We start from the raw sequence: 15,746 nt of genomic DNA on the forward strand, positions 1-15,746 counted from the left end.
CTAATTTCAACGAAATTCTGCCACATGTGTATTCCGCCAACCCGCATTGGAGCAGCGTGGTGGAATATGCTCCAAACCTTCTCCTCAAAGGGAGAGGAGGCCTTTATCCCAGCAGTGGGACATTTACGGGCTGCTAATGCTAAAAAGCTAATAGTCGCGATGAGATTGATAGGGAACATAATATATGAAATACAAAACCAAAAGCTGGTTAATAAATATACTTAATGGTAATGTACTGGTACAGGAAAATAAGTAAGTATTTGAATTTTCTAATGAAAAGCAGTTACATTTTGTTCTGACTATTCAACCTTTAAATGCAGCAATTAACTGCGCGTTCAACGAGCATAAATGGGAACATTTCCTGAACTAAATTGGGTATAATGAGCGAAGGGCGAGGGTTGCGCGGGCGCAGTCACAGGTGCGCCGCGCGTGCAACTCCGAGCGCCTACCTTTACATCGGAACAACATGTGACGGACGCCTAATTGTATTTAATTGCGATTGCGTGCATGGCATGAACGAATAGTCTCAATTTAATTTAATACCTTTTGTGCCTAATACCTATATTTTTGGAATGACGACGTTCTTGTGCGACAAGAGTCAAGAGTTCGACATTATTATTATTAACACTTGCGATTGTCATTACTTAAATATGTACGATGACCGGTTTTATGTAGGACTATACTATGTATATAGGTATCACGCTTGATCAATCAGGATACTTAATTTAAAATTGAACAATCTTTTTGCTATCTCATGCAATTGCTATTTTGGCTTTCTATATTGTCTTAAGTTTTCGCCCATATATATGAAAAAATAAGTTTTGTTAGAAATCAGTATACAATAAAAAAGTTCAATGGATTATTCCATGAAAGATCTGATTCAATATCCGAAAGAATAATTATTATCATTAGCAACAGCAACACGTTACTATAACTAGATTTAGTCTATTCTAACCATAAGGGGACAAAAGCCAAATAAACAACATTTGACATGAAATTGACGCGATACTATCATTGTGATGAGGAGCTTGAATAATCTGGGATATTCATAGAGGAATTGCGAAAAAATGACGTTTTAAATGAAATTGCTATCGGAACTATGAAAGTACCTATATTTAAAATGGATTTGAGTACCTAGTTAAGTGGAAAAGTGTTGTATCATGTATAAAATTATTTTAATCAAGAACTGTTGAATTAATCAAGGTCCAAGTAAATCTAAGACTTTTTGTCTTTATTTTACTTTACTTTCTGGAATAGACAATAAAACCTGTGACTATTTAAGTAGAAATTTTGTACAGTTTCCAAAAGGATACAAATTCTCTTTAAAAAAAACACATACGAGATTATTTTTAAATACATCGGCTATTAATGTAAGATTATTCCAGTGTTTATACTGTACTTTATTAAGAGCAAAAATGTGTCAGGTTATATGGGTATGGGTAGACCTTTTTAAATAAATAAAATTCATAAAATTATAAACATTTATTTACATTACTATCACAATATTTCGTACGTAAATCTTACATAAAATAAAGAATCTTAAAAAATAAATAACACGAATACCAAATAAACATGAACATATTTTTACACGAATCGAAAATGCTAATCACAATCAAAACATTTTAATAAATGGAAGTAGTATAGATGACATACATGGCGCTTATAATTATCTAAAAGACTGTTAATTTAAATTGAATAGTTACTATGTTGTTAAGTTTTAATACATCGACTTTCGCATTTCTCCATTCAATGCGTTCCTAGTCACATAATATGTATGAATAAGTACATGATATTTAATTATTTAAGTTATTATAGCTCTAGGAGAAGTAATTTATATATATAATAAAATGAGTCCATACCTATATAAAAAAAAAACATTATTTTTTTGTTTGGATGCGATTGTACTTTTACAATTTACACATTTGAACACATTATTTAATAATTGTTGAGTATATTTGGCAGCCCGATTATGCAAAGATAATAATGCATACCTATATTATGATAACATTCTTTTCTACGATTAAGAATTATTTTTTAACTGTAATTGCGTAAATGAAAGTGACGTAGGTACTGACCTACGTTATTTCTTAATGTGGCTGATGTAAGATTAACTAATGACATTTAATTTACTTACACATTTTTAAGCAATGAATACATTTAATGATCGCGTAAAGTCACTAATGTTTAGTTATTAGATTTGAATCTAGAGTATTTATTTAAATTTATATTTAATTATGAACTACATTCATTTTGATGATAATAAAATGGTTGATACCTAGAAGCTGAATTTCTATTCGTAATAAGATAACCACACGTAGGTATTTATTATGTTAAGTTTACTTGTACGATAGAATGATATACATTATTTTTTAACTTGAAAGATTAAAAAGTTTAATAGTCTTTAACATTGTTATATTAATAATGATTAAAAGTGTTCACGATATCAGAGCACCCTGGGAGTGTGGTTTAATGTGGACAGGATGTGTTGCATGTGGGTGGGCAGGATGAGCTGGGTGAGTCGGTTGGCGAGCTTGGTGACAACGCTGTGCATGAACTTGAGAGTGGGCTCGAAGTTCCTCGCCGTGTTCGCGGTAAGCACGCTGTTTGTCCTCAAAATCTCTTAGCCTCTGGTTATATCGCTCAATTTGATCTCGTAGAGCGGCGTCCTCAATTGCAGCGCGTTCCTCGTCTAGCTCTAGACAGCCAGCGCCGTCCAGGCGTTCTAAGTCAATCCAGCCTCGCCATCGCACGCACACACCGTTCATTATAAATCGGGATACAATATGAGCCTGGTAAACAAAAGAAAAATATGTGTCACTCCATGACTTCAGTAAAATAAATTACTACGACCTTCTTAGAATGCAAAAAAGGAACAAAAAAATATCGCAGTAGGCGGTGAAATAGGCTGGTACAAAAAATACGGTTTTGAAACATTTTTATATGAGATATTATTATATCAATGGTTACAGTAAAACAGTAATAAGTCAGTATTTTATTTAAAAGTTAAATATTAAGATAACATAAAAAAAGACACGACAGAAGGTAAGCGTGGCATATTCAGATCGCGTGCGTTTTGTTCCGACATTTTCTACACAAAACAAAATATTATAAGTAGTCTGCAAGACTACAGTCTTGCAGGTGGCCTGCACAAATAGGAATGGTGTTTTTTAAGTAGTAACTTATTTAAATATTGATTCGGTTGTTTAACCTTATGTTTGTGTGATATCGATTAGATGAATTGTTTGTAAGACTATGAGCATAATTCGTAACTCGCTGATCAATATACGTACTTATTCGTATGTTTCATTATTAATAAATATAGTTAGTTAGAACTGGAACTTTTACGTTAACAATTAACGGATCAAGCGAGTCTTCACTTTTTGAACGTTGTTAGTGAATAGATACTACAGAGAATATTGATGACATCATATTTAATGAGACGAGGAGGGAGAGGACGAAGCGACGGCGGCCATGTTGGTTGGGCGGGCGTGGCGTCCCGACGCCCTCCAATCCTACAGGAGCTTTTCCATTATTGATTTCAGTTTTCCCCTACGCCGTAGATTTGGAGAAACCGTTTTTGAATTATTTATTTCTGCCAAGCCATTTGGAGACTTCAAATGTCACGTTAATTACAAAAGATTAAAGGACACTTTTAAGCTTTATTTTTTTTTCGGAATTTTTTAAATCTAAAAAAAAAATATATGAATATATCTTATCTCAATATTATTTATTAATAAACACGACAAGTGTGTATAAGCTTATAACGACATTTTGGGACTATGAAAAGTCAAGAAAACCCCTAAGAAGAAAGGACAATTCGTCTCTAATAAAGTTCCGTAGATATTTTTAACTTTTCCAATTCATAAATTTATAGTTTGTTAAACACGAGGCTTAAAGATAGTAAAATAGTTTGGAGTTGTTGATTTTCAGGAAAGATATAATAAGTAAATACTATTAAGTATTTCATTAACATAACTTTGTATTTAAAATGTTGGAAACGAGAGACTGAGTACGTTTTTCCTAGTTCTACTAGGTAGAATCTACTTTCCAAACCACTGGTAGTATTATTTTAGAATATATAACAATTCTGCAAAGTTCAAAAGTGATTAAGTCTATTTGAATAAAATATTTTTCATTTGAAGCCTGTCTAGTTTATGTAATAACTTACGAAACGGGGCCCGTGCACACTCGAGTGTGCTGTTAAATGAACCGAGTGTAAATAAATATAAGTATCCGTATAGAACCTCAGCAGGCGGCTTCAACGTAACGAAGGGGCTAAATTCAATAAAATCGTTCATCAATTCGGTCCCTCGAACGTTACATTAGTGTTACGAATGTACAAAAATATGTGTTTAAAAAAAAATATTATATTTGCCAAAATAAAAACATTTGTGTCTCACTTATTTTTTTTATCGTTAAATATATAGACAGACATATATAGATAATTATCAACGGTTTGATTCAGATTTTACCAGATAAATTATCAATTAAAAATGGAGTTTTTACTAACAATAAAATAAATTGTTATGGAACGCCGGAAGCCAATAACTAAAGTGGATTTTATGGCATACATTTTATGTTTATTTTTTCATTACTTTTATAAAAAACCAAAACTAAGAAGAAATGAGTATGATTGTAATCATTTTAGGAAATTACATTAAAAAGCTTATTAAATTAAAAAATATCTAGCTTAAGTTAAATACTGAATAAATGAAACTGATATACTAAGTACTATAATACTGAAACTGAACGTAGGTACCTGAATTATAAGTTCCTTTGTTGGACATATACAATGTAAACTTATTGTTTGTTTTTAATAGTTATCGTTAAAAATCGTGTTAATCATCAAATATTTGATAAAAAAAAATAACCAAAGTGCCTTAACAACAAAAACGATAGTCAAAAATGTTTAGCTTCTATGTAATTTTTTTATATAGATATATGTATTTACATATTTCAAGTCAGTCTTTAGAAACATTAAAAGAAATATAATAATAACAACACACGATTCGAACAAAATAGTATAGATCAGAGAAGTCTATGTTAAAAATCAAAATGTACTTTATTTAAAGACGCTTTCAAATACCTATTGTTAATTACGTTTTCTACTCGGGCTACTATCTCCTTCAATTAACGAAAGACTCTCAGAGGGTGATAACGACCATCCCGCCTGTGACTAAAAACGAATGGGTGCTTTGTCCAAATGATGTTGACCTGACCGATTTCGGCCAGTGGTATTGCTCAACCACTGTGACTAAAATCGGTCAAAAAACTGCTCAGAAGAAGTAATAGTGAACAAGTCTCTTCGAAAACACAGATGCCTCTCACTCACTCTATTGTTCGATCGGACGACAATCCGACATGGCCGTGGAAGATCAGTATCAACAAGATAACTTTAACTTGATTCGGTATTTAAGCCTAAAACTTCTATCTTAGTATTGTTATAAGCCAACCACTAAAGCAATGAGACACTTGTCCAAATGCGGAAATATTGACCCATGAATGATTTTTGTTTAAAAAATGTGTGTTACAGTTCCTAATAGATAGATTAGAGATACATATATTATTATACCACTGATGACGTCATCATATTCCCATTTCGTATACATTCGAAGGTATACTCGAGATTCAAGATAGTCATTCGCAAATTAATACGCAGTTAGTCATAATGTTTTTGACTTCCGTAGAGATTCGACATTCGCTTTTACAAGAATGCTCAGACTTTCTAGTGTGTACTAATCAATCCTTAAAATTCCTTCTCTCTTCTTCCTTTTATATAAAATCCTTTTTTGTCAATGCAGTAGGTATGCTTATAATATCTTCAGAGATCAATTAAAAGCCTATTATTTAGCACTTTGAATATAATTTGAAATTACTACTACGTACCTATTTTATATATATATAAATTCGTAATTGGTGTATTATACTATATATATTCTTCTGATGATTTTTATTAATCATATCGTATGGTTTTGTATATTATATAATGTAGTGTATATTTATGTATGTGTCTATATAACTATTTATACAAATAGTGTATGTACAGTTATAATTAAATGTTATATTTATATTAATTAATTTATATGGACACACATTGCAACTTCAGTTTTATGTCCTCTGCTCGAAGGTGTAAGAGTTACGATTAGATCGCCTTTTGTACTTAAGCATATGTCACATTCGTCCCTGTAAGTTATTCAAGTGTGCAATAAAGCTTATTTGTATTTTTTGAAACATACTCATCGAGCAGTGCCGTCAATTTGTTATATTTTGAGCGCTAAGGTAAATCTTCCTTGACATTGAAAGTGCGAAACAACTAAATTCTAGTCTTATTCAATCAAACAACTTACATAAATTGGAAATGCTTTTTGTTGATTATAAATTTTATAAACTTAATGTTTTATATGCGATCGTCGATTGACTAGTTAAACAATGTTGCTGATTTTCTAAAATAGCATTCATACCAAAATTGACGAGTTTAAATATTTTACAAAAATGTTGGAATTATATTAATGGTAATAATGTTATTTCAGAGATTGCAATGTTAAATTGGAAAACATTATCAGCAACTTTAATAATTTTGCTGCATACCTATATTGGTAGATATTATTTTAAATGTGATGTTACTTTGTAAGATATTCAATCAAAAACCTTTTCAATTGATTAGAAGAGGCAAGGTTTGGGAACCTTTGAAATTTTATTTAGCAATACAAAAAAAATCATTCAGCCTAGTTTATTCATGTGAATTAAGATTTTATGTTTTATATATTCATGTATATTATAAATAGTAAACTAAAACGAAACCTTCTGTAATGACGTAATAATATATTTATGTTTGTTGTAAATATCAACACCGCTGTTGTTTATTTTTTTATAAAAAACAAAGTACCTACCTATCTTTTTTTACAAACTATTAGTTAGATTTGAATTTAATAACAGACATACGATGTCTCGAAATTAATGCATTACCACGATTGAAGTCATCAACATTAAACGAACCGGTCAGCTTGTAAAGTTGTCATTCTTTCATACACGCATTAAAGCGACTTGGAAGCGTGACCAACACGTTATGTTCGGTGTTATAACTTAATACGTTTTTCATTAGTAGCGAAGTTATTTATGTCTTCATTTTGGTTTTGAAAATTTGGAACGGAAACGTGCACTGATGACGTGCAATCAGCCAGATATGTATTTCTACGAGAAATGATGTCATTGGAGGACAGTATTACTACGTTCAATATGACTCATTGTAATAAGATTTTATTTAACGCATTTATAAAATAATGCTAACGAGATCGGTGTTGTGTCCGATGTGAAAAGAATTAATAAAAATGTGTTAATTTTTATCGATAAAAAATATATCAACATAAAAATTGTCTGAGGAACAAGTTCACTTTGAAGTTAAGTCTATATTTTTGTTTGTGAAGTTATTTGGATGATCCCAAAAATTAAAAAAATATATATAAAATATATCTAATATGTAATTTAAAAGTAGGTATACAGTATAATTTTAAATAGTACCTTGCCAGTTTCTTTTTGGAAATCACAACCACGATTGTTATAAGGTGAGTGGTCGAACACCAGCTGGAGGTTAGTGCCGGTAGCAGTGAAGGCGATCTCTGTATGGCCCTCACGACAGCCGCTTGTGAAGCGCATCTGCCGCTCCTCTGGCGGGCGGTCACGATAGCCCGTGTATCGTACCTAATTAAAAAGTAATTAAAATAGGTTACAAGAATGTCTTCATAGTGTCAAACAAACAATGGTAAAATAGTTTAATAATTTAGGCATTTTATATTTTTAATATTATTGGAAAGAAATTTATACTTGGACGGGAAGGAAAAACTTAGCTGCAGGAAATATCCTACTATAGTATTGATAACTACAGCGGCCGGACATTGGTTTTGCAAATTTTCCTGTTGAGCTCACTTACACGTCTAATATTGTTGTTATTTTTTTCTTATATTTTTACTATTATTTAATTGTATATATCTACGCAAAACAACACAAATTTAAAAAACTATAGTATTAGTATCAAATAAGTGAAATCGAAGACCATGGAAGAAAAAAAATACTTCAGCTGGAAGGCTCAAAATAAATTTTTATTAAAACCCACCTCGCTTTCCCGGCTCAGCCTTTTAAACAAATCATCGGATTCGAATTTGGCTTTTTGATCTGGAACCACACGGGGCATCTTAAAGATAAATCGAGGTTTTGGCTGCTCGTATAATCCTATTGAATCGAAAGGTAACATCCCTGCCAAAGCAGCTGGATCACTCATTGCGTGCATAACACGTATTAACTATATCACGTTTACACAATTAACATCACTTGATAATAAAACTAAATTATTGGTTTCACTAAGGGTACCAATACAATTACAAAGAAATAAAGAATACGATTTCGCGACAACCTTCCTCTGCCACTACCGGCAACTGAATGAGCCTTGTAACAATCAGTCTGGGAGAATTTCCTTCAGGGCGGAGCGCTTTGATGGTGGGGCGGCTTACAGCCAATGACAATGTTTTATAACGCCGCCCCACCGAGTCCGACGCCTTCTTTATGCAATTTCGGGAGCTTTGGAGCGGAAAGAGGGTTTTCTCCCCTCGACATGTTTCAAAATAAATACTGTAAGCAACAAAGCATATGAATGTATAATGATGGGCATTATGCTATTTCAACATTTCGAGTGTTTTATATACTTGTATCAGACCATTTGTTCCTTTGTTAACGAGATAAATGTACGTTATGTATTGATGTGCATTATTAGGGGAGCTCGATTTCAAGACCCGATACTGCCGAAATATGATATTTTACTATACTATAATTATAATAATAATATTGAGCACTGACACCGTACCTACAGTTGCACTGCTTATAGTTAGTTAAATTAAAAACGTTCGTTAACGTTTTTGGATTGTGTGCATGTTTAAATAGGTATTTATATATCTATATGTTTATATATAAGTATAATATAATAGAAATTCTATTAATTTATAGGCTGTAAAAGGAATATCTTTATTTATTGGCATAGGATATTATTATAACGTTTAAGCTATAACATACTTATGTAATTATATCTATATGTTATCGTAATAATTATATAGTTTATACACATCATCATAACACAACATTATAAGAGCAGGTTTTATTTTTATTCATAAAGTTATATAAGTTCGTCTTCCTAGGAAAAAGTGGAAGAAAAATAAATAAACGAAAATTGGATTATGATTAAGTATATTAAACGAAAAAAAGTATGTCAAAACTAGTTCAAAACGCTGAAGGTAAGATTTTTTTATTTACAATTACATAATCCTTGCATTTGTTCTTAATCGATCTTATTCCATCATGCAAATGTCGAAAAAAATAAATCTTTTTAAGTAGGTATAATATTATAAAGAAGCAAGTAAGATTTAATCGCTATAACGACAAAATGTACTAATAAAAGGTATCTCTTACCGCCTATCAAACAACAATAGGCGGCATGAAGTGTTGTGAAATGTATCGAATGTTTTAAAAGCATATTGATTCGATCGCTTCTTAAAATTTAGTGCCTACGCCTCGCCTTTATTGTTTACATTTTATACAAAAAGCTGTTTTGAAAGGTGCCGAAAATTTAGCTGAAATTTGAGTGGACTAAGTAGGTATGTTGTATTTATCTAGTAGATTAATTTACGAAAATATCTTTATCTTAATTTACCTTATTATAATACATGTTTGAATTAATTAGAACAATAACCAGGTTGGTTAAATAAAAAGATAATTGGGTTTTTCTGTCAAGAAATTCTCAGTCATAGTCCAAGGTTTTACGTAATTTAATTTCGTAACTTGGAAAGCCTGTCTAGTCTATTCCAATCGAAGAAGTAATAGAGATTCACAAATCTTAGTTTTATGTATCCCGTACGATTCCCTAATGACTCACCTATATTCTGCACCACAAACAGTTCTTTACTAACATATATATATATTTTAATACAACACTATTCCACTTAACTACTTATATCCACTTTAATTTTACTTCCAAAGTTCCGAAAACAACTTCGTCGAAGGTCAAATCGCGTCAAATTGACGTCGAATGTTGTTCGTTTGACTTTTGTCTTCTTATGGTTGTAATAGGCAATAGAGCCGTGACTTCTGCGCCTGAATTCTGGTCGTGTAGGATTTGCCGTTCGATCGGATAACTAAAATGAAGGAAGTGGAGCTACTGGTGTGTATGTTCACTTCATCACTGTCAAAGTCGGTCAAGCAGCTGATTTGAACCTGCTATACCTATTACATTTGGAGTTGGGACATTCGAAACAGACTACTCATTTTATATTATATGTAGGAGACTTTAGCCCTGCAGTGGGACATTAGAGGCTCAATAATTTTAATTATACCTTAGATTTTTGAAAAAATATTTAGATATTTATCTAATAATTTTACAGCAATAGTTCCGTTGAGATTTTTAATATTATCTCAAAATATTTATTTTTGGATAAATCAGAAATCGAAATAAAAACATTCAACAAGAAAATGTTGATCTCATCACGTACTTCTGATTATTGAAATAATGGCCACGTGTCGTAGAGCCGTTGCGTTTGATCCTAATGCAATGCGTGGTGCGGGGCTTACTCTAGAAGGGCGAACACGCGGCGCTAGTTAGCCTCTCGTTGGCGACCTTACTAAATGAAACTATGATTTTTATTTAACCACATATTTAAATAAGAATATTATGCGAATACTTTAAATGCTTATATATTCAATCATAAATAATAATCATTTCTTGGTTATTATGAATAAATAAAAAATTAACAACGCGAAAATAATAAATGGGTTAATCATTGTCCTGTACTATAAGATTACTTGTCGAGTATGACATTGCCATAATCCTAATTGAATTAATATTTTTCACACAGGAGTCTTGTCGTAGCTATGTACTCGTACCTATATCTTCGTCGGTATATAAACGGTAAACTTTTTTTGTTACATCTTGACTAAGTTCAACGATAAATAAGAGTATTCATATCAAATTTTTTTTTACAAATTGTGGTCACGTAGTAGGTAGTACTAATGCTAGTAGTGTTTCCATTACATTTCTCAAGGCGAAAAAGTAACTTAACCTCCAATGTATTGAAAAACGAAAGCAATTTTAATAAAATTTGTACGAGGTAAAGAGAAGGGTTCTGTGAATATATATGTATATTCAAAACTCATATCTGCTTGTATGAACTGCGAAAAGGAAATGATAATAATATAATTGTTATAATGAGAACATTAGAAGTGAATTTGTCCCACGCCCACGTATTGTAATCTATATTTGTAGGACACCAAAGGTAATTGATCTATGTTTTATAAAGTAAAAATACATATCGTTGTTTAGAGACTAAGAAGATTATAGACGCTTAATAAATAGATCAACTTTATAAAACATAACGAACTTTCGAATCATCCTCAAACAGAATTATATTCAAAGCAAAGCTACCACCACGCAAAGCTTCGGAATGTAGATTCTATCGAGAAGAACCGGATAGACATAGGATAAAAATTGTACCGAGAAAAACTCGAACAAAAAAGAAAGTTAAATAAAATTATCCTGCCTGAAAGATAACAAGTACTGTCCACGCTTTTATTATTAATATATATTTTTTTAACAAATGAATTAGATATAGTAATGGGTAAAGTTAAAAATATCTTCTAAAATTTACTATAGAAACGAATAGAAAAGAAGAAGGATTTATTGACTTTTTTAATAGATGAAAGATATTCAACATATTAAATGTTCTAAATATATTCATGAATTTTATTATTCAAACAAAAATATAAATCGGCTTTCAACTAATATACCTAATATGTATACACCTATGTTTTTTGTAATTTTTAAAATACGTACGTCATTAAAACAAGAGTTTTATTTGAATAAAAGCCATGTGTCATTGATTTGCCATTGATTGTCATGGATTTGCCATCGTCAATACTCTAGGAATCATCCGACTATTCCCGAAAGTAAGAACTTATTCAAAAATGTGTCCTGGTTCTTCTAACCTTTTTTTATTTTCTGGCGTGTAATATATCTATCCTATCCTTTTCAATAAATGCTGCTATTGGACAACTGAAATGTATTTATTTTTAATTTATAATTTCATAATTGTAGCTTAAAAATGAAGAACGTTTTTTAGTGTAGGAACATTCGTCTTATTTTAAGGACTTTCTTAGAACCTACTATATTTTAATTCCCTTAGGGGTTGCATTTTCAAAAACTCTTTTCTATTTACTACAGCTCCCTTATTCTCGAGAACTAGGGTGCAATTTTAAATGTTTTTAGACAAAATTTATTTCTTATCTCACTCGTTATATGTTAACATCCGATTTGCGGTGATACTCCTCCTTGATACGTGTACCTAAAAAAAACTCTTGTAAAATGCTAAGATGGCAGAAATGCTCTTTAAGCATTCTCAATATTACTAAATTTTTGCGCATTTTTATTTCTATGAGTGCCTTTTACAAAGTATTAGAAAACTTAAAAAAAAATGAAAAAAATCTGTTAAGTCATTCTCCAGTTATAACGTGACCAAGGGAAATGGAGATTTATTTCTAAATTTTATATTAAGTCAAACTTATAACATTCTGAAATTTCACGCATGTTCTGCGTCGTGTTTCGAGATCCTTCTCACATTATACCCCATCTGACCCACCAGTTTTAGTGTACATACATCAGTTAGTGAGTTTCAATATTTTATTAAAACCATGTCACTAAATAAAATGCCACATTTATCCAAACAAATACAGAAATTAAATACAATTCAGAATGGCTATGCTTAATTTTATTTATTTATTTACAATTATAGGAACCCATATACACGATACATAAATATAACATTTAATTAATAAATCGTTATTTATAAAATGTTAGATAAACACTGTTCACCACATCCTATTTGATAACAAGTTTATTATTAAAGTCTGTGTTAATACGTTTAAATAGAACTACTCATTTAATATAAAAATATTATATTTTTAATTTACATATTTATTCTTTATAATGTTTTAAATTGTACTCATAAATAAAATATGTTCAAACTATGTAAGTACCTTTAAATCATCACCGTCTTTATTTTTTTATTTCGTAGTTTCAGGTAAAACTGTTAAACAAATAACCAAAAGACGATTTTGTACATAAATGCATAAATATTCACTTTATTCAGATTTTAATTTTATACACACTGTATTTAAAGTGAAGACATATGATAATTAGAATTACTATTATGTATCAAACATGACTATCGTATTGATACCGTTTGCGTACAAGCACCTAACTAGCAAGTTTAATAATTTTGTCATGACAAAGCACAATTTGTTGAAGCAATCAAATATATTCTTGGAATATTGTAAACGTTTAGAAACAAGATTACAAAATAATAAGTTGTAGCATTATGACCGGGAAGGGTTTAACGACATGACAAAAGTCGTTCAATTCTCACCTTAGTTCTAGTTTTTTTTTAATACAAAACGCTAATAAATCATTGCATTGTTATTAACTGCTTCATTTCCATATTTACTTTAGTAACAATGACCGTGCAGACATTTAATTAATTGATCTATAAAGCTTTTTATAGTTGACCCTCAAATAAAACAATAAAAAACAAGTACAATGAAAGGGTTACAACATGTTCCCATTAGTAAGTATTTTAATGCGAAGCGCATTGTGGGCAGTAGAGTCATTTGTTAAACGCTTTTATTTTAGACCTTCCCTTACTTATTATTAATACGGTTACAGTAAAGTAAAATAAATCTAGTAATATTTTAGTAATTCTGCTTCAGGAGAAATCTTGTCTTGGTCCATTTACTGTCAGAACGAATTATTTACCAATTCATAAAATCAAAAATATTTCATTTTTGATCTTCACAAGCTGAAAAATTAAATTTGATTTAGATTCATTAAAGTTTCTTTTCGTTTTGTTTTAAAATATAAAAGCTAGGAGAATTTTAAATTTATATATTACTTTAAGTAAAAAATAAAATAAAAGTAATGGTACAATAAGTGCCATAAATAAACTAAGGTTAAATTACACAAACATATAAAAAAGTTTAATACCTGTTCGATTGGTCATATCTTTACTTAATTATAGGATAGTTTTCTATTTTTGAACTGTAGAGCTGTGATAACATTGTTTTTATAGACGATGAAATACTCAGTCGGGCAAGGATCATAAATGAGCAAAGAAGCCGTCAAATATTGTTTATGCGAGTGATTCCGGTCAACGCTTTGTCTTTCGCCGCGTGGCCTTCGGACGACACCCTAATAAAAGGCGTGGCAAAAAATGCCCTAATGGCTGTTGATCCTATTTCAAAGCAGTAAAATGCAACAAAATTAGCTTTTGTTAAATTTAAAACTGTAAACGTCAAAATTTTCGACTCTGTCGGGGACGAGTTTCACCGGATCGGCTCTATTGATAATATTGTTTTATGGGCGTGTAACTTTTGGCCCATTGTTATAGTATAATGAAAGTGCAACAACGAAGGGTAACTTTAGAAATAGATTTCTCTTTTACAGGTCCAGGTTTTCAAAACTATTAAGCAATAGGCAATTCTGCAATAAGTTATGCAGAATACTATACAAATGATCTAACCGAAAATTTTGCAAATAATATTTTGCCGTAATTATTTTATAAAAATATGTATTTCATAAAAATGCTATTTCATAGAAATATATGTAATAAGTGGCTTCATTTTAGTCTTATAATATTAGATTCTTATCTAAATTAAAGTTTTTGTGACTTTGTGGTTTTTAATAAAAGTTAATGAATGACATTGGTGATGTTGATTGTATCCGCTGAATGACCTATTTCTGTCACAATAAATATTATTAACGGAGATTAGTCCACTGTAAAAGATATTAAAAACTAATTCGTGATGTAAGATGGATTTCACATATTTATTTATTGTTGAAATTTAAATATGAAAGATAAATATAGTTATAAATGAATTTACCGTATGTTTATCTGAATAACAAATTTCAATAGCTCACAACTATCGTTACTTAACCACAAGAGGAACAGGAAAATTATTGGCTAAATTTAGCAATCGCGCAAAATTTTAAATTCGCCTTTCACGAAATTAATGGTATGTAATAGGCTTGAAAATGATTACTGCAAATGGTATAAAACTTATTGGGTAATTTATTTATGGGAATTTGATGGAATCTTTAAAACTGTACACGGCTTATTATTTGTAAAAGGCGTTTTTTTCCTCTAAAGCTATTAAATATAATTATATTCATTAGTTGTGTCTATCGAATTATGTCGTGTTTACAAATTTACAAACAGGACAATCGACGTGAAGAGTAATTTTGACGTTAAAATAAATCAATGATTAATGAAAATTAATGAAACGCTCTTAGATAATTTTGAAAAATGAAAATAAAAGTCGGGCGACTGTAAACGGTATAAAGTTGTCAACTATTTAGTGCACTATAAAAATTTAAGAAATGTATTAATGTTAGCTGAGTCGTGGAGAGTTATGAAAAGTAAAACAAACTAAACGCTTCGTCGATAGGATGTACAATAATATAATATATACATACAATTGTTTAAAGTTATTTTTATTTGGTGTCGAATTTTTGTATAGAAATGGTGGTAAAACTGTGCCTCCTGGTAATAAGCGGTCACCACTACTACTATTATATATTTGCGCTGTAAGAATATGTATTCCCTGGCATCACCTATGCGACACCAACCTATGGGACTCAGCTGTTATGTTCCTCGTGCCTATAG

At 30.6% G+C, this 15,746-nt stretch overlaps 1 protein-coding gene across 1 annotated transcript; it reads right to left on the bottom strand.

Annotated features, from left to right (window-relative positions):
* Positions 1 to 1,512: 1,512 nt before the first annotated feature.
* On the bottom strand, positions 1,513 to 8,422 carry LOC125077316 (protein big brother-like). The gene is made up of 3 exons (XM_047689230.1): positions 8,111 to 8,422; positions 7,519 to 7,698; positions 1,513 to 2,789 (listed from the first exon to the last, which is right to left on the bottom strand). Exons 1-3 carry the CDS (start codon positions 8,282 to 8,284, stop codon positions 2,436 to 2,438), a joined length of 708 nt encoding a protein of 235 aa, XP_047545186.1. The 5' UTR covers positions 8,285 to 8,422; the 3' UTR covers positions 1,513 to 2,435.
* Positions 8,423 to 15,746: the final 7,324 nt, after the last annotated feature.

Source organism: Vanessa atalanta, chromosome 3, assembly GCF_905147765.1.
Source record: "Vanessa atalanta chromosome 3, ilVanAtal1.2, whole genome shotgun sequence".
NCBI lineage: Eukaryota > Metazoa > Arthropoda > Insecta > Lepidoptera > Nymphalidae > Vanessa > Vanessa atalanta.

What these genes read in the sequence shown, in the direction of transcription:
- LOC125077316 (XM_047689230.1), bottom strand. Translation starts at nt 8,284, where the DNA reads ATGCACGCAATGAGTGATCCAGCTGCTTTGGCAGGGATGTTACCTTTC. An exon ending in GGCTGAGCCGGGAAAGCGAG is followed by an intron (nt 7,699 to 8,110) that starts GTGGGTTTTAAT and finishes CTTTTTAATTAG; the next exon opens with GTACGATACACGGGCTATCG. An exon ending in TCCAAAAAGAAACTGGCAAG is followed by an intron (nt 2,790 to 7,518) that starts GTACTATTTAAA and finishes TTTGTTTACCAG; the next exon opens with GCTCATATTGTATCCCGATT.